The sequence below is a fragment of the Chroicocephalus ridibundus genome, chromosome 4 (assembly GCF_963924245.1).
Source record: "Chroicocephalus ridibundus chromosome 4, bChrRid1.1, whole genome shotgun sequence".
Lineage (NCBI taxonomy): Eukaryota > Metazoa > Chordata > Aves > Charadriiformes > Laridae > Chroicocephalus > Chroicocephalus ridibundus.
The window spans coordinates 72,729,096-72,749,413 of NC_086287.1; the positions used below are offsets into that span (position 1 = coordinate 72,729,096).

Sequence of the window (20,318 nt, forward strand, 5' to 3'; positions counted from 1 at the left end):
CAGATGTCACCAGGGTGTCCCCTGCACAGGGAGGGCACCGCAGTGGGGAGAAGATGGGAACCGGGAGGCCCATTGCGTTGGGCCGCCATGCCAGGCTCGCTGCCCAAAACAGCCTGGATGTTGCTGTGGAACAGGGATGTGCAGGGAGAGGGACATGCTGCAGCATCCCCCCCCAGACCCCCTGTTCCTCCCCGCGATGGGCTTCAGCAGTACAGCCACGCCGTGTGCCGTGGGCGGGTGCCGCTCCCAGGCTCTGCCTTGCGCCTGCAGGGACGAAGTCCCCACCCAGGTGGTACCATGGGGCCGATTTTGCCCCTTCTCCCAGGGGACTTGCAGAGCTGGTCATGGGGCTCGTGCTGACCCATGACAGGACAGGCCATGGCACGTGGAATAGGGCGATGGGGCTGGTAGGGGACATGCCCGTCCCCTCCCGTGGCGCTGGGTCTGCTTGTGGTCCTGGGGGAGCTGTGACCCACGGCTGTTGGGGTCCAGCCCCCACAGTGACACGAACAAGGGACAAGGGCTGGTGCTTTCTAGAAAAGGTTTTACTGTCCGTTGCAATATATTAATTGATGATGCATATTTCAATAAAACAATTAAAAAATCCCACTTGTTTGGAGGGAGGGGAGTGGGAGGCGAGGGGCCGCGGAGGGGCAGTGCCCGGAGGGAGCAGGTGTCACAGTGGGGCTCCCAGGGATGCGGGTGGTGGGAGAGGGCAGCGGGCAGCCCCGCTCGCCCCCTGCCCATCGGCCCTGACAGCGCCCCAGTGCCCTCAGGACCCCACAGCTATAGGGTGAGGAGGGTGCCGTCCTCCCGCCCGCTGCCCCGGCCGGGACTGCCATCATGGCTGCCGAGGGACTGCAGGGAGCCCCGCGAGCTGTGCGGGGACAGGCTCCGCTGGAGGGGTCCGTCCGCGGGGCCCCCGTTGGGGCAGCCCCCGGGGATGTAGTGGGGCGCGCTGTCGCTCTCGATGACCAGGTCACCCTCCTCGTCGCTCTCGGCCGTGCTGTAGTTGCTCAGGTACTGCGAGGCCGGGCTGGGGGTCTGCTGGCTGGGGGTGCTGTCCGTGGACATGCCCGAGCTGCCCGAGGCCTTGCTGCTGCGGATGACGTTGTTGCGCTGGTTGGCTGGCTTGACGGTGATGATGAGGTTGTGGCTGTTGGCCACCATCATGTCTGTCACCTGGTCCAGGGACTTGCCAGCCACGTCGATGCCGTTGACCTCCAGGATTTCATCGCTCACCGCCAGCAGCCCCGTGCTCTCAGCCAAGCCACCCTTCACCAGGCGAGAGATGAAGATGCCGGGCACCTTCTCGACGCCCTGCGGGGCCACACGCACGCTAACACCGTCGCGAATGTAGAAACCCAGCGGCTTGTCGGAGCCGTGCTTGTGGAGCCGCACACGGCGGTGGGTCTCGGGCAGGATGTCCACGTCGATGATGGAGGAGATCTGGCGGAAGTCCTGGGGCATGCCGATGAGGAGGTGAGGCTTGGCCCGGTAGTGCGCGGGGCGCAGCAGCCCCTTCTTCTTCCGCTGCAAGGAGTTCGAGGCGAAGACGCTGGCATCAGACTCTGCTGTAGGGAGCAAGGGAGGACACGGGTCAGGAACCGCAGACGCCCTGGGACGCAGCCGCGTGCCCTTGGCTCCAGGTGCAAGCGGAGCTGGCCGGAGAAGTGCCCTGCTCATGGGTCTCACCGGCTTTTCCTCCCCGGAGCATCACCCCAGCTTTTCCTCCTGCAGCCTGTCTCCGCCGGGCCCATCTCCTGGGATTACCCAGCGTACACGAGGCCAGGATTAGTGGGATCGAGGCGGTGATTCAGCCTTAATCACACTTTAAGCCAAACTCTGTGGTTTAACACTAGAGCTGCCAGCCCTGATGGCCTGGGAGCCACGGCCATGCCCCAGTTTGAGTTTGGGGAGACCCCCACACCCCCTGGCATGAGGGGGTGCTGCAGTGGCAGCCAGCTCCCCAGGGCGAGTCCGGACCCTGAGACAGCACCAGAGTCCCTTGTCCCCACTGGAGCAGGGCCATTGCTGTCACAGCGTGGGGATGGCCGCAGCTGTGTCCTGCAGAGCCCCGCCATCCCCAAGGATGGAGACTCCCCTCCTCCTGGAGACCCATCCCAGGGCTGCAGCATCCCCAGGGCTCCTGAACATCCCAAAATGTGATTTGTGCCACTGGCTCTTATTGCACCACCTGGCACCACCACACAGGTTTTGACCCCATCCTCCTTGACCTAGCACGGCTCCGTGGGGCCCGGCTCTGCCACGTCTGCTCCTTGGCTGCATCTACCAGGTGCTGGGGAGCCTCCCCTGGGCCCTCTCTGTTTTTTCCCCATCCCTGTCCATGGGAAAGTCCAGATCTGGGTGCTGCATTGCTGACACGCTCCCCACAGTGCCCCCCACCAGCACCGGGACCCTGCTCCAGCTATAGGGGGTGCTGGGGATGCCCCCAAGCCCAGGGGACGTGGGGTTTCTCCCTTGCCAAGCCAGCCTGCCAGGGCTCCTGGGTTATAAATATCTCCCTGCACACACAGCCTGACATATTTTTAGCTTGGGGAAGGGCGGCGGAGGCTTTCCCACAGCTATTTCAGCGCACAGCTCCTCTCCAAGGGGCACGGAGTGACTGGGCCAGGCAGGTCCAGCACCCCATGGACAAGCCCACTGGCCAAGCCCAGGGATGTGCCAGGCTTTCCTCCGCCCTTCCCATGAGCCAAGCCCAGCTAAGAAGGGCCAGCACCACCATTCCCGGCTAGGCTGCCCCACGGGGACAGCTTCACCCGATGGGGTGACAGCACAGAGAGGAACTGGGCTGCGGCCTTTGCTTTTTGACCCCCTGCAGCAGGACGGGCTGCGCGGAGCCCACCGAGGGGTGCACCCCTACGTGTGCACAGCTTCCTGCGCCCGGCGTGTGAGAGCGGCTTCTGCAGCCACATTCCTCACCAACCCGGACTGGTTCGACGACAGCCCAGCCCCGGGATGACCTGGATCCATTTTAAATCAGCTGTGACTCACCCGGGGCTCGCTCCTGGCCTCTCCACACACCTCCTGTGGTGCTGCCAGCCCCACAGCCCCTCTGCTGTTGGCACGGCTGGGTGCGGGTACTTGCCAGCGCTGCCCCTTCACCCTCCCTATCACACTGCCCACAGTTCCAGGGCCATGGCTGCTCGCTCTCTGCCTTGTGTCAGCTCGGCGTGGTACAAGCTTCCTGAGCCGCAGCCGGGGTCAAACCGTTGGCCCAGGAACGGGACGGTTCGGTACCGGCAGCGGCAGCCCCAGAGCGCACCACAGGCTCCAGCTCCCTCCTGCCAGCAGCCTGGATCACCACTGCCGGCCCCAATGCCGCGTGGCCCCAGAGGAAACACGTGTCCAGGGCACCCTCCATCACCCCGATGCAAGAGCCCGGGAAAAGCAGCACAGTGGCCAGAGCCGGCCACCGGCATCACCCCTCGCCCAGGGACTTTGTACCACTAACACGAGCTGGAAACACAGGGTTGCTCTGGGCGTGATGTTGGGACAACTGGGGCTTTTAGATCAGGCTCCAGCTGTGAGCACTGCTGCTTGTTGGTGCTACCAAAGAGAACGCCTCGGTGCTACTAAATTGAGTGGAAGGAGATGGGCTTGTCTCCATTCGCCCAGTGAAGAGGAGACGTATGCGGGGTGTTCGTCACTGGGAGGTTTCATCCTCACTGGGACGCTGCTATCACAGTGATTTCGCGTTCCTGCATGAGGAAGCTGCTCTCCGGGAATGTGCTGCTGTGGTCAGGGCAAGCCCCGGGCTGCCAGGAGGAGAAGAGCCTCCTCCCACCACCAAAAACTTGGTGGCACCCCAAGAGCTCTACCAAAATGATGGCTGCTGGCACCTCGGGGCAGGGAGCCAACGGGGCCTCCCCGCATGGTGCTCACGGGAATAACACTGTTTTCCGGGAGCCCACGCAAGCCCTGCTGGAAAACGCAACTTCAAAGGGGTGAATTGAAGGATTTGCCTTTGCTCGCTGGGGCACGTGGGGCTGGGCTGGCGTGGGTGCCTTTGCCACGGGGAAGGGCTGCCGGGGAGAGCCCATGTGGGTGCCACGGCCCCAGTGGGGCTCCAGGAGCCTCCCAGTGCTGCCACCTCCAGATCCGTCCACCATCATGGTGGCTGGAGGGTACGTGACCAGCCGCCACCACCGCTGACACAGCCCGAACATGGAATCAGTGGTACCACAGGACATGGCTTATCTCCCTTGATGGGGAGGACAGATACGGGGCGTTTCTTTGGATCCAGTGCCCCTCTCCAGCTCCCACTTACCCTTCTTCTGGATGATGACCCTGAGGAGGGGGTTGGCGGAGGACACGGCTTTGTGGTAGTTGTCGTCATTGTTGATGGGCAGGAGGTCACCATGGACATCTGTGTAGCCCAGGAGCACGTCCACCCGCGGGATCTGGTGCACCGTCTGCAGCAGGCGGTAGAAATCCTGGAAGCTGCCCGCGCTGGAGCGCTTCATGGCAAAGCGGCGAAATTCGGCGTCGAACTGCGGAGGAGGAGGAGGAAGAGGAGGAAGAGGGTGAGGCTGGGCAGGGCTGGCTCCGGCTGGCAGGACCGATGCGGGCAAGGCACTGCGCAGAGCTGCCCCGGGGCAGGCAGAGCCCGGCACCACTGGATCCAGAGCCCCAGCAGCACCAAGGCAGCAGTGCCTGTCGGCCAGAGCCCATCTTGAAAGCAAAATAAAAGGAGTGGAAAGGTTTTCCTGCCCAAAAAATGAAGCAACGAGGCAGAGAGGTGCCCATATGGCAGAGGAAGGACCCTCTGTCAGTACTGCCAGCCACGGTGGGCACTGAGCTGCCAGGAGGCCCTTCCCTTCGACACAGGTGCTGCGGTAGCACCCGGTGAGCAACAGCGCTAATTATTGCGTCCTTCAGTCACGACAAAGGGGAAGCCAATTAAGAACAGGCTGAGGAATGCTGCGAGGATCGTGCTGCCCGAGGGGGCTCGCGCTGATCCTGGGGCAGGTGGTGGCCAGTGAGCCCCGGGAAAGAGGACACCACGCACCCCAACAGGGGTCCCGGGCAGGCAAGGGCACAGCTGGGCAAGGGCGCAGCAAGGGAGTGCGCACATCTGGATGAGCACAGGGTGGACACAGATGGATGAGGCCATACATCTGGGTGAGGGCACACAGCTGGGCGAGCATTCACGTGGGGACCACAGCTGGGCGAGCGCACAGCCCTGCGAGCGCGCACATCTGGGCGCACGGCAGGGCGTTCATCCCTTGCTGGGGGTGCACATCTGGGGGACAGCGTAGGTGGGGATGTGCGTGCCCCCGGCGAGTGTGCACATCTGGGCGAGGTGCGCTCCCGGCGTGACCGCACACCCGTCCCGCATACCGGCACCGCGCTCCGGCGAGGGCGCGCATCCGCCGAGCGCTCCCCGGCTGCGCTCCCACGGCCGGTGCCGGCGGCGCCGGGCGGGCCCGGCGGACCCCGGGATGTCGGGATGCCGCGGCCGGGCTCGGGGAGGCCCCGGGAAGCGCCGCCGCAGCGCAGAGGAGCGGAGCGCCCGCCCGGCCGGGCTCCCCCGGTGCGCGGTGCCGCCCCACGTGTGCTGCCGGCCGTGACCCGGCGGTACCGGTACCGGCCCCGACCCGGCGGGCGCTTACCTTGCTCTTCACCTCGATGACAGGCTCGGCGGAGCGCGGCGGCGTGCGGTGATGCTTGGCCATGCTGCGGGCCGGGCCGGGCCGCGCCGGGCCACGGGGCCGCGCCGCCGCCAGCGCCGCTCCCGCGGCCACGGGGGATTTTCACCGGCCATGACGTCACCGGGCAGCAGGCCGGGCGCCGCCGCGCCATTGGCCCAGGCGGGGCGGGGGGCGTGGCCGGAGGATTGCTGACAACGTCGCCGTGGCAACGGGGGCGGGGCCGAGCGGGCAGGACCCCCGCCCCCCGGTAACCCCGGGCGTCCCGCCGCCGTCGGGAGCCCCGTTAGCGGCACAATTAGGCCCAACCCGGGGACGCCGGACTCTCACGCGGGGCCACCGACCCCACGAGTGTCACCGGCAGGAGCCTCCGCTCCCCCCGGGGGTTTCCCAGCGTGGCCCGGGGGGTCCTGCCCCTCCCGCTGCCCCTTTGCCCCTTGCTCGGCCGCTGCCCCCTGCTCGGTGGGTGTCCCTTCGGCAGAGGGCTGGCGGGTCACCGGGGCAGCAGGGGACGTTTCAGCCTGGCTTGAGACATGCGGCCCTGCCACTTGTCCCCGAAAGTGTCCCCCCTTGGTTACACTTTCCCGCCGGCTTTTCCCTCGCCCCGTCTGGCAGGGAAGCTCCGTTATGGAGCCTGGGAGGGTCGGTGGGTTCGGGGACGCGTCGCTTTACCGGGCAGTGGGACGAGTGAGCGGAAGGCGGGGAACTGCTGGAGGTCACTAGCAAAGTGCTGGCGTCGCTGTGCCCGAGCCAGGAGCACCCCTCCTGCCGTGAGTGACACCTTGGGGACGCGTCTCTGGCACAACTGGCTCTGTTCAGGTGCAGAGAAGTGGCCCCATCCCTGCAGAGCTCCCCAGCGCTGCCAGCTCCCTGCCTGCTCCGGGGTCACCAGTCCCAGAGCCTGAAGAAGACCAACGTCTCACTCAGCAGCACCAAGGTGGCTGCCGCGCCAGCCGAAGGAACCACGCCAACTGCTCCGTGAAACACTTTTTAAAGCCGGATGCTAACGGAAGAAACGCATCGAACCAAATCCCAAGAATCAGCCCGGCTCGCCTGGATCACGCTGTCCACTGATCCTTGCCCTATGCCAGCCTGCAGAGCAACCTTTGAACGGCATGAAATTGCATCAGACCCCGGCATCACAGCAGCACCAGGCCCACGTCAGCTGGACTGTGGGTCCTGGCAGCCCCTTGCCCCGCGTCACTGCAGCCAGGTGAGCAAAAGCAGCACGCTGGGCTGCAAGGCCGCGGGACACCTCCTCGCCTACCGGCAAGTTCTCCACCGGCTGCTCCTGCTGCGCTGAGAGATTGCCATGCGGTGAAAACGAGCCTGACCGTACACTGAGCTGTAAACTCGTCAGCAATTTACCCCCCTCCCAGGTGCTTTTTTTTTTTTTTTTTAAACAGAGTAATTGTGTTGAGGTCAGAGAGATAATCCTGATTTACACCAGGGTTAATGTTTGCGCAGGTGACAAAAGAAGCTTGCAACCCTTCATCTCCAATTTTGGTCAATCAGAGTTAATTGTTCAGCAGGACGGTGGGGGTGACATGCTGGTGATGCCTTCTGTTTTGCGCTGTGTCCCCAGATTGGCAGCTACAGAGCGAGAGCTAAGCTAATCAAACAGTATCGGGGCAGGTATTTGTTTTGCCTTAGTTCCAGGAGCTCTGAATCAGCCTTGGGGACTGGAGCACGTGCTACCAAATGTCCAGACGTGTCCACCGACTTCAGATCCAGCAGTTCTTGGCTGCTCTGGGGGAGGGCAGTGAGGGCCTGGCCCTCCGGGGGGCTGAGCACCCCCTGACTCAGAGGGTTTGGCATCACAAGAGCACTGGGGTTGGTGGGCACCAGGGGAGGTCGTTCTCCAGCCCCTGCTCAAAGCCTGGCCAGCGCTGGGTCCAGAGGAGGTTGTCCAGCACACTCCTGTGAGTGGGCGGTTTTCCCAGGAATGGCTGGGGCAGGAGATGGGCAGCTCGGGTGAGGTCTGCCTCCCCTTTCCATGACAGGGGGGAGGGACGCAGGAGTTTGAGACAGGATCAGCACCATGGCTGCAGCTCCACAGGCCAGCAGCAGCACAGGGAGTACCAGCAAAACGCACACACAGAGCCCGAGAACTTCATTTGATACAGACATCTCCACAGCTTTGCTCTGTCCCTGCCACCCACGGGAGCCCTCTGGGCACTCCAAGCAAAGGCTGCCACCAAGAGAGCCGCAAACAAAGTCACCTTGACCTTAACAGGGGACATTGGCAATGGGTGGCCTTGGACACGGTGTTTGTCTTTCCCTCCTCCACTGCCATCAGGAACTGGGGGACAGGGATCAGGGTCCCTGCAGCAGAGTGAGCGTGGCAGACAACGTCTCCTTGGCTCGGTGCGGACAGAGAGCTGAGGCTGGGGAGGGAAAGGCCACCTGAGCGCCGAGCCTGTTGGGAGGCAGCCGAGGGCAGGGCGGGCGGGGAGCACCACCTCGGCTCTGAAGCAATTCCTGCTGCCGCTGTGCTTGGTGTGGAGAGGGATGTGATACAGGAATGGGCTCCCGGCGTTCTCCAGCCTCCTAAGGATATGTCCTGGCAGCCACAGAGGGTCCGTTGGACCAGACATAGGCTCGGTTCATTACTTTGTGATTTTATTTTGTTGGCTCCCAAGGCAGCGATACCCCGTGGCACAGCTCTTCCCCAGGAACTGGAAAGGCGATGCATCCCCGAGGCGGAGTGTCTTTTCTGGTTGCAAAATCTGTTACTGGCTGCAAACTCATCTGTGCCTTTGGGCAACAGGTCCGGCTGCCAAGGAATACTGAGCAGCTAATGAAACGCACAGAGTGAATACATGGTGCTGACAGATAGCACTGACTTCTCACTTTCCTATGATATTGTTTTAAAGTACGCTAAAACCCCCTCCTGGTGCATCAGGATCATTGCCACTGGTTTCCCCCTGCCAGATCGCGTTTCAAAGGAAGATGGGTATGGGGAAGAGGACTCAGAAGCTGCCGTTTTACATTTTTAGGGGCTTTTCTTTTTGGTCAGTGATGACTTCTTGAATTACCACTTTTCCCCACACAGGGCACTCCTTTTGACCCCACGGCAGAAGCGTGCTGCGTCCTGTCCCCAAAAGTCAGAAACAGTCCCACTGAGGTAGCTACGCAGATCTGCTACAATGACCATATGCCGAAAAAAGGCCGATGATGTCTCACTGGGACAAGGCTGTGGGTGCGCGGGTCCCACAGAGAGCTGCGCTGCTCCTGCGGGCCAAGAGGAGACGGAGGAGCAAAGCCAGGGATCCCTAAAGCTGCTGTTGCTGCGGAAGCTGATGCGTGCTGGGGCTTTCGCCCGAGGGACCACAGCGCCCAGCCCCGCCGCGGCATGGCAGTCAGGCCAGAGCAGGCCGAAGTGGGCCGGAGTGGGCTGGTGGGCGGTGGGCTAGGTGTCTGAAGGAGCCCAGTTCCGCGTCCCCTCTCCCTGCTCGGTGCCGGGACCGGTGGGGCTGCCGGTGCTGCGGCCTGCCGGACGGGCCTCCTCGGTTACCTCAGGCCCAGTGCAGCCCGGGGGTGCCGGGAGGCCGTGGCGGCCCGATGAGGCCGCTCCCCTGCCTGCGGGGCCCGCGGGCGGAACAGGCCTGGCTGGCCCCGGGCGGGCTGGAGGGAGAGCAGGGCCTGGCGCCGGGGAGACAGCGGGACCGGCCCCGCCGCCCTGCAATGGCCGCCCGGCCCTCACGGCCTCGGCCCGGTGTGTGGGGGTGATCACGGTCGCCATGGTGACGCTGCGCCGGGCGTTGGAGCCCCGCCCCCTCAGCGGCGCCGCCCAATCAGCCCCTCAGCCTGCCGCCACCGCCCTCCCACGGCGCCGCACGCGGGGCTGCGTCCCATTGGCACACGTAGCATCTCCCGCCCCCCGCTCCCACCGCGGCCAATCGGCTGCAGCCACCGCGGCCCTGCGGCAGGGCGGGGCGCGGCGCGCGTCTATAAAAAGGTGGGTGGGGCAGAGGGGGGCGCCGCTGTCCTCGCCGTCCGCCTGCCATGGAGGAGCCGCTGTCGCTGCTCGTCCGCAGCCCCACGCAACGGCACCCCGATCTCCGCCTCTGCGCCGGCCCCGCATGGACCGTGCGCCGCCTCAAGGCCGAGCTGCGCCGCCTCGTCCCTGGGGCACCGGTAAGTGCGCGGCACCCTCAGCGCCCGCCGCCCGGCCCCTTCCCGCCGCCGGGGCGCTGAGGGGGGAGCGGCGCAGCCTTCCCTGGGTTGGTGTAGCCGCCGCCTCCCTACCCCCTCCTTTCTCCCCCCCGCACCCCGTTGCATCAGCTGCCCGGCGGGCAGTGGGCCCGGCTCAGGGCTTGGCCGGGCTTCTCCTTCGGCCGCCGTTAAACATTAACGGCCCTCCACGGACGGGGCGGCGTCGTGCCTGGGGGTGCGGGTGGGCCAGCGCGCCGCGGGGTTGGCGAGTGGGCTGAGGCACGTCGTGGGGGGTGTTTTTGGAACCTCTTTACCCCGCAGGGGGCACGGCGAGGTGACTGGGTCTGTAGAGGTGTTTGCTGGTGGAAGTGCAGAAGTTCGTCTCCCTTTGGAGCCGCGGGTCCCGTGAGGTGGCACCGCGGGGGCTCGGTGGCCGCGGTGCTCCAGCAGGACGTGCGTGGCTGCCTTCGGCCCCCGGAGCCCGGCGGGGGCTGTGCGGGGGTCGGGAGGCTGTGGCAGAGCTGCTGGGATCCTCCGGTGGGGTGTAACGCGTTTGAGGCCGCCTCCAGCGCTGGCCAGATCAGAGGGTGCTCCAGAACCAGAGATGTTTTTGTCCGGACTGCAAAAGACCCAGCATGTAACAAAGTTCTCTGCCAAAGGGGTGCTTTATATCCTCCTGCTGATTGACACCTCGGTGGTCTTGCGCTTCACTGTTCAGTTATTCTAATCTCATCAGCAGAATTTAGATGTGCACAATTCCCTGTGCACCTTAACTTGTGGGGTGCTTCCAGCTGTGCGTCTCTGACCATCTGGCTGCAAGCTGTGTCACTCTGCGCTCGCATGTGCTTGGCAGGGCAAGTCACCCAGTTCTTTGTTTTTTCTCTTCAAAGCCTGAAGAGGACCAAAAGCTGATTTATTCTGGGAAGCTGCTGCTTGATCATCATTATCTGAGAGAGTTGCTGCCAGAGGTATATAAAACAAATCTTTTATACTGCGCTGAAATACATCAGGAAAAGTGATACTTTTTTTAACATGTCTTTCGTTTCATTTTAGCATGGGGAGTTGCATGCTCTTCATTTGGTATACAACTTCAAGACTGCAAATGTGCAAGAAACTAATGCAGAGGTACTTAGACTAAGTTAACGTGCTGCTCTGAATCTTGGGATTGTGACTAAAATAGCCATTCGATACTTCCCATTTTTAAAGTTCACTGATGCCACAGGTTTTTTTTCTACTAGTGCAATGGCAGTATTACTTTGTGATAACTTGGTTAGGAATGTGAGAATGTGTTCGGATAAAGCCGAGTAAAAAAAACGGCTCTACGGTTCATCTGTAAAGATTCTCATGGCATCTGTTAAGAAATGTCAAAACCATAATCCAGTTGTAACATACTGCTCAGAGGAGAAATGCTTTCTCGTAAATTTAGTTTTATTAAATAGAATATGACCTGTCATCTCCCAGGCTTTTTTGGACAGAGACTGTGCTTGTGAGCAGAAGACACTGTAGTTAGAGTGGACGCAGGTTCTGATCTGTGTATGGGGTGTGGGAAGGAAGAAGGCTCTTAGCTGGAGACATATTAACTGCTCATTAATGACTCAGCCTGTAGGGTGGAAACCAAAGATGAGCCTTAGCGCTTGGACCGAGTACTTACTGGTCTTAAGTGCAAATGGCCAAAACCATTTTTTACTTTCAAGTGGATGTGCGGATGTGTCTGGAGGTATGTTTATATTGCCCATTATGGGCAATTTGAGCTTATCCTGCCCATGTCTGGTGGTTGTTAAATGTGAGCCAGCTTTGGTCTGGATATTATACTGATGTATTGCCCTAGCACAGCTCTTGAATTCTGTGTACAGCAGCTTGTGTATGTGAGTACAGACTTTCCATAGCTAAAAAGTCAAACTGTCTTGAGTGCAATTCCCTCTGTGTCTTCCAGTTACATTTTTATAGCTACATGGGACCTGGCTGCATGCATAAAAATTAATAAAGGTGTAGATCTGTTGAAAGTGAAGAGTGGCATCAAGTCAGTTTTACATGCCAGTCACTTTTTAAGGAGCTTTAAAATACTGATGGAGGTTCTTGTGGCATGGTGCCCAAGAGCAGCATCAGCTCTGTGGCAGCACCTAGAGGTACTGTGCAGGACAAAGTATGAACCATGTAGCAGTTGTAAAATTAGAGCCTGTTCAGTGTAGTGTAACCTCTTTGCATAAAGCTTGCATAGTGTCCTGAATAAACCTGGTTAACTGCATCGCTGTCCCTAGGTTAAAGCCGATCAACACAAGTTATTGTCAGAAGCCAGTCAAGAACCATTTGTATCTTCCTCAAATGGTGAAAGACGGAGATGCTCTTCTGGTGGCCAGTCGTCAGCAGAAGGCAGTAACAGGTAATTAGAACTTTTATGTACGTACTGAGACTTTTAAAATGGTGGCTTTGTGTTGGATGCCAGCTCCTTATGCCACACCCATTAAGTCCATAGAACGCGGGCCAAAGATGATGAGGTTATACATAAAAGCTTTAGTGGACATGGAAGAAGCTGAAGGAAAATGCACTGTTCTGTTAGTTGAAAATCTTCCCTTTATTCATGTGGGCAAAGAGATGCCTTTAATATTAGAGAAGGAAGAATTAATTTTCCATTTGGATGCACAAAATGGCAGAATCTATTGACATTGTACTGTAATAAATGATTCTTGCAGTTTGTCCAGTATTTGCTAATGAATGTGTTCAATTTTTTGACCAAGGCTGGAAACGGTTCGGCATCCCTTCCAAAATGTGGCTTCTGGCTTCTCTGCATATACAACCTACAGCATGCTTCAGATGTCCTGGCTTCAGCAGATTTATGCAAGACAATATTACATGCAATAGTAAGTCTCCCGTGCAAAGCTACCAGTAGAAAGTAGAAACTGTAATACAAGGAAGTAGCTTCTTCCTCTCTTGATGGTGGTGGAAGACTCTTTCATCATAACTTACGCTGAGTAGTGTGGGAATGTGCCTCTAACTGTCATGTGGTGCTTTTGGTTTACTGTTTAGGCCAGTGGTTTTGAATCTTACAAATTGCAGATCTGACTCCCTTGAGGGAGTGGGAGGGCAGGTGTCTGTAGAGAAAATGTAATCCTGCTGCTGAGCCTTAGTTCTTCACCATTTTTCTAGCTGCTTAAAGTACTACCTTTAGATTGCTCTAAAGAATTTATTTGCAGGGTCTTGAAAGGTAGAGTAGAAAGGGTGTTGAAAGAGTAGAAGGTGTCTGGTTTGATTTGCTGAAGTCATTATACAACTATTTCATTGTTGGAACTAAAACTTGTTGTTGAGCCTTCTGTAGCCTCTAAACTTGATGCTCTCTGCTTGCATGTGATCTGCCTCTATACTTAAAGATGGACAAATTTTCGGTGCCTGTGTGAAGTATGAAAAGATTTGACTAAGCCTTATCCTGTACTTGGTGTTCTCTGGTTTCAGCTTGGCTTCTACTGCTGCACCTGCTGACCCCTCCCATGCACGGCGTTCTCAGGAGATACCCGTGGCCCCAGTGACGCCCCCGGCTCCTCTCCCAGACCCGTTTCCTGCACAAAATCAGCCTGGAAACCAGAATGCCGCTGCCCAGGTTAATGCAGCGGCCAACCAGAACTTGCGGATGAATGCCCAAGGGGGTGCCCTGATGGAGGAAGAGGAGGAAGGCGGCAATCGAGATTGGTTGGATTGGCTCTACTCAGCAACACTCTTCTATGTTTTTGTCAACATTGTCTATTTCTACTCCAGTGTCAGCAGATTCCTCCTGGTTATGGGTGGCACTGTGCTGATGTATCTGTAAGTGTATGGTATTAATATTTACTGCAGTATTCAGAAATGTTTCACTGAAGCACTGGGCTCTGCACTGCGGTCAGCTTTCTGGCAGTCGGGCTTCCTATGACTGTGGTACCTGGAAAGGGTGAACCACTCCTCTGTCCTGGTATAACTCGGTGTTTAGCAAAAATGTAAGCGTAGCCTATGCCTGGATTAAATGAAGAATGGGTGATAGTGGCTTTTGTACTTGTGCTTCTGGTGTGGCTGGCTTTCTTCTTAGCAAACTACTTGAAACTTAAGTAGCTCTCAGGGTAAAGCCTCAGCAGCGGGTTCAATACAGTAAAGGACAGTTGCTTGAAGGGGAGCAAGTGTTTGAAGCCTGGGAAGAGGGTCTCACACCCACTACCCAAGTTGCGTACCCCCACAGATTTTTCAACTGTGTGTTGCCTCTCTGGAGAGGGGACCAAGCTAAACTGAATGCAGTGTCCCGAATTGCCTTTGAGCCTCTTTGGGGGTGGGGTGGGGGGGAAACTCTGGATAAATCTCATGAAGCATGATAAAGATAATGGGCCTTCAGTTGATGTGCTTAGGATGTCTTGTCTGGGAGGGATGATCTGCCCCCTCAAATTCTTCAATCAGAAATTCTTCAGTTGGAGGGTCTCGGAGTTGAAACTGGAGCAGCTCAAATGATCAGCTCTTCCAACCTCTATGCAGACTTGGAAAGTGAAAGTTAATTCCTGCATTAAAACTCCTGAAATTTTACTATTGATAATTCTAAAGAGTAACTCTGAACAAGCTTATTGTGGGTTACAAGGTGCAGGTGCTGTAGAGATAGACCTTTTAAGAAGGTCTGTATGGCCTGTTAGGTTTGGTAAGGTAGTGCTGTTTCGTATGTTCTTTGTGCCCTTTTTTAGGGTGAGTGCAGAGGAGTTACCCGGGGTGTATGTAACATGGTAAACGGGCAGGATCCAACTCCCTCTACCTGTAGCAGCGTGCTCCAGCAGGCTGAGCCCTGATTAAGTAGAGAGAAACCTGGATGTAGTGCTGCTTATTTTGAATGTGAGCACATGCTCCTCCCTCGTGGTCTGCTGCTGACAGGAGGCTTTGAAAGTACTTGCAGGGTCAGGGCAGAAAGGGCCCTAGTGTGCTGAGCTTGCTGTCTGCAGCTCTGAGCAGTCAGATTTTACCCGAACTGTGGTGGTGTAACAGGAAGGAGTGGTTTTTAACCAATACTAAAAAAAAACCCTACTGTGTTGGCTTCCCCAGGCACCATGTTGGATGGCTTCCTTTTAGACGAAGACCGGTTCAGCCCTTTCCAGGCAATGCTCCTCCTCAAGCTGCTGTGAACCAGGACCAGAACAATAACTTACAGGTACTGTCTTGGGTTTTTTTTTTTTTAAACCATGAGCGTGAAACCCTGTGAAGTTTTGCCTTCAGTTTACCCATTAAATGTAGGAGCAAAAACTTCATTCTATAAACTTTCATCAGAAGCTGTCTTCCGTGGAGGAATAATTGCCAGCCTGCTTCCTCCTTTGTAGCTAACTCCTCTGTCCTACAAATTAGCTCGAGCTGGATGTCATCTTCTAGTTGTTTCTAGCCTTTAGGATGGAGAGTGGTGGAGAATGGTCTGTCACAGGCTGAACAGGTTTTGTACCTGAAGGCAGTGTTTAGAGTGCTTGGTAGGATTTGAGTATATAAGCACTATGAGGCTTGCATTTCAGCTGATGCTTCTGGCTGGTGTCAGTGGAAGTCACTTAATTGTAAATACATACCTGCTTTACCTGATGAGGCGCTTCATGTCTGTCCTAAACAGTGTTCTTGGACACACAGCAGGAGGTAACTAGCGTGCAGCTTGTTTTTTAACTTTGTGGTTGTCTGGGGATGCTTGCGTGCTTTTTATATTCTGACAGTGACGTTTGGGTAACACAACGTGCAGTTTGACACCTGACTCCTCTAAATCACTTCTGCAATCATCTTACTTACCAAACACCCTTTATTTTGGCAGGGGGGAAATGCAGGCAGAGCAGATGAATCCGAGGCACCTCCTGATGAGGGACAAGTTTTACAAGAACTGCAGCAGGTCAACCCCTCACTTATGAGCACGGCATGGGTTTTTTTTAAGACTTTCTTTGCATCCCTCCTTCCAGAAGGGCCTGGAGTGACCCGCAACTGACTTGTCACCAGTCTACTCGTCTGAAAGTGCAATGGGACTTAGTCTACCTGAACGCATCGGATACCAACTCCAAACCAGGAGTGAAAGTGGATGGCACTCCCTCTGACTTTCACTGACCAAGCAAATAAAGCTGCGAGAAGCCTTAAGTCATTACAGCCTAGAGACTGAGATGCTTGCCCTCGTTCCAAAGAACTTTGTTCTGTAGCATTTATTAGGTACCTGTGTAGAGGCTTGCCATTGTAAACTTTGTGCTCTAAATGCACAGGCTCTAAGCAGGTGTGCAAAAATGTTAGAGAAGCAAATTGCTTCTTCTGTGCAATGTGATTCCTGTTGGAATGTTTCAAATGCTATTTAAATTACACTGAGTGTAGGATCTCAAAAAAAAAAAAGTAAAATCATGGAATCACGGAATATTTCAGAGTCGGAAGGGACCTCTAGAGATCATCTAGTCCAACTCCCCTGCTAAAGCAGGATTGCCTAGAGCACATTACTCAGGACTGCATCCAGGCGGGTCTTGAAAGTCTCCAGAGAAGGGGACTCTCCACAACCTCCCTGGGCAGCCTGTTCCAGTGCTCTGTCACCCTCACCGTAAAGAAGTTACGAAAATGGTTACAAGACAGCAAAACATCTGCTGTGTTGTCTTGAGGTATTTGCTACTCCCACAAGCAGGCAGAGTGGTTTGAAATTAGCTGGAAGACTAATGAAGCATAGCTAATGTTGCTGGAGGGGTGTTGTGAGGCTCCTGGGCCTTACGGAATGTTTCTGTAATGGCTTAGTTCAATGTGTACCTCTGTTTGCCCTTGGGGTGGAGGGACACTGTGACAACAGCAGAGGACGCTGGGCAAATATTGTGAATTGCAAACAGTGTGTAATCAGGCAGAGACAGCTGCCGGTGCCGCAGCCGGGCAGGACAGCAGTGCTTGGCCGGGGGCTCTGAGCACCAGGGACCGAGCCAGCCTAGGAGCGTGGTGTGGGCCCTAACTCCTGTTCCCAATCCCTGCCCAGGGGAGGCCTCAGCTTTGCCGGAGACAGCCTGGGAGCAAGTGGGGATGACAGAGGTGTGGGAGCAGCGGGAGGAACCGAGGCAGTGTAAGGGCAGCGTGTGCAGACTTGTAAGTAGTGATGACAAGGCAGGGGGTATAGCCTGTGGGTGAGACAGTGTGAGCCTTAAATTAGTTGAGGGAATCTGGGTTAGAGATTAGGGGAAAAATAAGCCTTGAAACTTGCAGGGCAAGGCTGCTGAAAGAATGTAGGAGTCCCAGAGGTTTTCTGGGAATAACATGACCCCGTGCTAGGGCCCAAGTGCTGAATTTGCAGAGAACAGAGAGGACCTCAAGGCTGTGGGTTTAGGAGGCCGTGTTTGTCTTGGCTCACACTTCAACCTGAGTGATTCTGCTGTTTAAATCCTCTTGGTGCATGCAGCACAGCTGGAGTGAACCTCCCTGCTCAGCCATGGGCGTGCTGCAGGGCTGCCCTGGAAGCAGGAGGGTTTGTGCAGGTGGTGATGGTCCACAGGGTAGCAAAGTGGGCAGCAGAATAAACCCAGCTTCTCTACTGCTTTGTCTCCTGAAATCCTCTGGCAGCTTCCACCAGTTGAAAGCAGACCTCTGTCCTTGCTGGAAAACAAGCTGAGGGAGAAAAATACTGGCTGCCTTGAGCACCTTTCTTCTTGCTGCAGAAACTTCTAACAGGCTGCTTACTTGAGGAGTCATTGAAGTCCTGTTTGTCACCAAGGGTGTGCTCCTGTCCTCAAGTCGTGGAACATAAAGCTCATAAGAATGAGGTTGCTGGTGAGCAGATAAGCTGGGGGGGGGGGGGGGCTGACTTCCCCTTTTCTCCAGAGAGACGTTTCACTTGTGCACGTGCTGGTTGTCTCAGCAGCCAGGGATGTCCCAAGGGCTGCGCACTAGCCCAGCGAAGCGTTAGAACCTCCCTCTGCTCTTTGCTCTGTGATCCATTTGTAGCTGTTTGAGGCCTGTGGGATTTGCAGAGCTGTGCATCCCAAGGGTCTCTTCTCGGAGATGCGTCAGGCCAGCCGGAGGTCATCCCACGGCTATTCCTCCACCCTGTTACCGAAAGTGCCAACTGCACCTTCACCACCTCATCCCAGCCCCTCTGCTTCCTGAGAACAGCTCTCGAAATGTCTGCTAGTATTGAAAGTTGTCTCCATGTCAAAGGGAATGATATCGTGGAGGTAAAACCAGGCCTGGTGTACAGCCAGGGTCACAAAATGGTGGTGAGGGGCTTGAGGTCTGTCAATGCTCAGCTGTCTGCCAAGGAGGGTTGGGCAAATGCTGGGAGATGTTTCTTCTAGGCCCATGTCTGTGTCTGCTCATTGGCCTGTGCTACAGAGGAACCCCCCAGAATTTCCTATATTGGCACTGAAAGTTGTATTTGCTGCTGTTTTGGTTTTTTGGTTTCTTTTTTCAGTTGATTTGGCAGTGTGGAGTCAGTGCTGCAGAAACACAGCTGGTTTCTTTTCCAGCCTTCAACCCAGCTGCCTTTGGCAACCTCAGCTGGGGAAAGCCGGTGCTGAGCTAGGGCCACCTGTGTGTGGCAGCTTATCTTTTGTGTTTTGGTAGGGAACAGAATAGATCAAGGCCATGTTGGATGTGGTTTTGAGAAACCTGGTCTAGTGGAAGGTGTTGCTGCCCATGGCATTAGATGGTCTTTAAGGTCCCTTCAAACCCAAACCTTTCCATGAAATCAGGTTGGTTTCAGAAGAATTTAATGGGAATCCATGCGAGATGTTGTTCACAAAAGCCCTCGTGGTTGGTTTACCCTCCCAAGTGATAGTCTGTTAAAATCTCTACTGGAGTTTGTGAATTTATTTGCTGCCTAACATCCAAGCCTGGCACGGTCACCGTTTTTAACTAAGAAACGACCTCTCTTCAAAGCCGAGTCTCATTTCAACCCAGGATTCCTGCTGCTGGGGCTTGACCGCACAACCCTGGACCATGTGGTCACAGTCTCTGGCTGCGTGGGACTGAGTGTGGCCCTGCGCTGCTGAGCACGGGGTCAGTGTGAGAGGGGAGCAGCCGGGTTGGGCCTCTGCCCTCCTCATCCCCCCCGCCTGTGTCTGACCCGCTGTGCGAGTCCCCGAGGTGGTGCTAGAGCCCATCCTGCTGACGGAGCAGAGCGTGGCCGGGCTACCTGGAAGGCGCTATCTGAGGAAGCAGCTGCAGGGTAACACTGAACCTTTGGGTCAGGGCAGCACGAAGATTAATGGTACCATGATGTACTTGTGCTCTGGACGGTGTGGGGGAAAAACAACCCCACTTTATAGGACAATGCTCAGCAAGGTGGTGAGCATGTCTGTGCGTGCATGGCCTTCAGATAAAGCTTACACAGCAAATATTTATTCGAACATCTTCCAGCATCCCCTTTGCAAGTACTACGTACCAGCTTGGGCATTTAACATTTCTTTGGCTTTTAAAGCCTGCCCTGCCTCCTGCTAGCCGAATTTAACCTTTCTTTGAGGTTTTTAAGTCTGACCTGCCTCCTGCTAACCTGACCTCGCACTGGGAGGAGGAGGAGGAGGGTGGGCTGCTGTGTCCCTGCTGCCCTGGCCTCTGGTTACTCCAGGGCAGGGATGCTCGCAGCACCTCCAACTTTCCACATGCTTTTGCTATTGTAGGCGGAAAGTCTCCAGCCTTCCTGTTCTCGCTGGAGGTCAACGCCCGGCAGTCCCCTGTCCTCTATTGCCCTCAGCTCAGGTCACCTGCCACAGCAGCCTCTGCAGCAGTGACGGGGCGGGGGAGCTGGCCCCTAAGGGGGCTGTAAAGGCACTACACATCTACCACGTCCAGTACCTTGGCTCTGGGTTCTTGGTCTTCCTCTCCTTATCTACCCTTGGACACCAGTGACAAGTGCCCCTGTATTAAAATGCCTTGGTTTTCCCTTTCCTTCATGCTGGTATCAGTTGCTGCCCCGGGCAGAGGGGTGGCTGTCATCTCCTGGGTCCTGCTCTGCTTTTGTTTACTGCGATGGACACCAGCCTCGGCGGGGCTGCTTCCCCGCTGCAGCGTCTCCTCTAGATCCGTTCCAGTAAAACTCAAGCTGCCCACAACACTCCTGAGTTTGTGTCCTGCAGTAAATGGGAGCGTGTCCTTCCTCTGCCGAAAGCTGTGCTGAGGATGCAGGCAGATGTGTTTGCGTGACACCCGGCAGCACTGTCTCTGACTGCAGATTTAGGCTTCTTGCTGCCTCCCGTGTGTCTGGGCTGGGGTACTTGCTGTGGCTGCAGGGTTCCCTCACTCCAGGCCTCGGCCACTGCACAGCCCTTTGAACTGGGAGCTGCTGGGGAGGGCTGGGCATGTGAGACCCATGAGCCGAAAGATGGGAACCAGAGCTCTTGCAAGGTTAAAGCCTCTTGAATTTAAATCTTTTTGTAACGTGTCTGTGCTCTTTGCTGCTTCCCTGTAAAGAGGCCTCCTAGCCAAGGCAGGGAGGATGCTGCAGAGGCTGAGACGATGCTGCTGGGCTGCCGTGTGGGACCTGTGCTGGTCAGACACCCGCTGCCTCTATATGTGCTTCCAATGTTT

General features: G+C 56.7%; 3 protein-coding genes across 5 annotated transcripts in view; 1 reads left to right on the plus strand and 2 right to left on the minus strand.

Annotated features, from left to right (window-relative positions):
* POLR2C (RNA polymerase II subunit C) overlaps positions 1–20,318 on the minus strand; it is a 241,815-nt gene that overhangs the window by 76,288 nt on the left and 145,209 nt on the right. The gene's annotated exons all lie outside the window — the stretch shown is intronic.
* PARD6A (par-6 family cell polarity regulator alpha) lies at positions 97–6,256 on the minus strand. 2 transcript variants are annotated; one of them, XM_063333992.1, is made up of 3 exons: positions 5,637–6,256; positions 4,292–4,514; positions 97–1,571 (listed from the first exon to the last, which is right to left on the minus strand). In XM_063333992.1, the coding sequence occupies exons 1-3, from the start codon at positions 5,697–5,699 to the stop codon at positions 787–789; spliced, it is 1,071 nt and encodes a 356-aa protein (XP_063190062.1). In that variant the 5' UTR covers positions 5,700–6,256; the 3' UTR covers positions 97–786. The 2 variants fall into 2 exon arrangements, with proteins under 2 accessions (XP_063190062.1, XP_063190061.1); XM_063333991.1 differs by having other exon boundaries at positions 97–1,574; positions 5,637–6,254.
* Positions 9,642–18,584, plus strand: HERPUD1 (homocysteine inducible ER protein with ubiquitin like domain 1). 2 transcript variants are annotated; one of them, XM_063333994.1, is made up of 8 exons: positions 9,642–9,812; positions 10,721–10,798; positions 10,884–10,955; positions 12,089–12,210; positions 12,566–12,688; positions 13,278–13,625; positions 14,868–14,973; positions 15,607–18,584. In XM_063333994.1, the coding sequence occupies exons 1-8, from the start codon at positions 9,681–9,683 to the stop codon at positions 15,772–15,774; spliced, it is 1,149 nt and encodes a 382-aa protein (XP_063190064.1). In that variant the 5' UTR covers positions 9,642–9,680; the 3' UTR covers positions 15,775–18,584. The 2 variants fall into 2 exon arrangements, with proteins under 2 accessions (XP_063190064.1, XP_063190065.1); XM_063333995.1 differs by lacking the exon at positions 10,884–10,955.

Coding starts and splice junctions, on each gene's coding strand:
- PARD6A (XM_063333991.1), bottom strand. CDS start 5,699: ATGGCCAAGCATCACCGCACGCCGCCGCGCTCCGCCGAGCCTGTCATC. Junction 4,515..5,636: donor TCATCGAGGTGAAGAGCAAG/GTAAGCGCCCGC, acceptor CCTCCTCCGCAG/TTCGACGCCGAATTTCGCCG. Junction 1,575..4,291: donor GGTCATCATCCAGAAGAAGG/GTAAGTGGGAGC, acceptor TGCTCCCTACAG/CAGAGTCTGATGCCAGCGTC.
- HERPUD1 (XM_063333994.1), top strand. CDS start 9,681: ATGGAGGAGCCGCTGTCGCTGCTCGTCCGCAGCCCCACGCAACGGCAC. Junction 10,799..10,883: donor TGAGAGAGTTGCTGCCAGAG/GTATATAAAACA, acceptor GTTTCATTTTAG/CATGGGGAGTTGCATGCTCT. Junction 10,956..12,088: donor TGCAAGAAACTAATGCAGAG/GTACTTAGACTA, acceptor CGCTGTCCCTAG/GTTAAAGCCGATCAACACAA.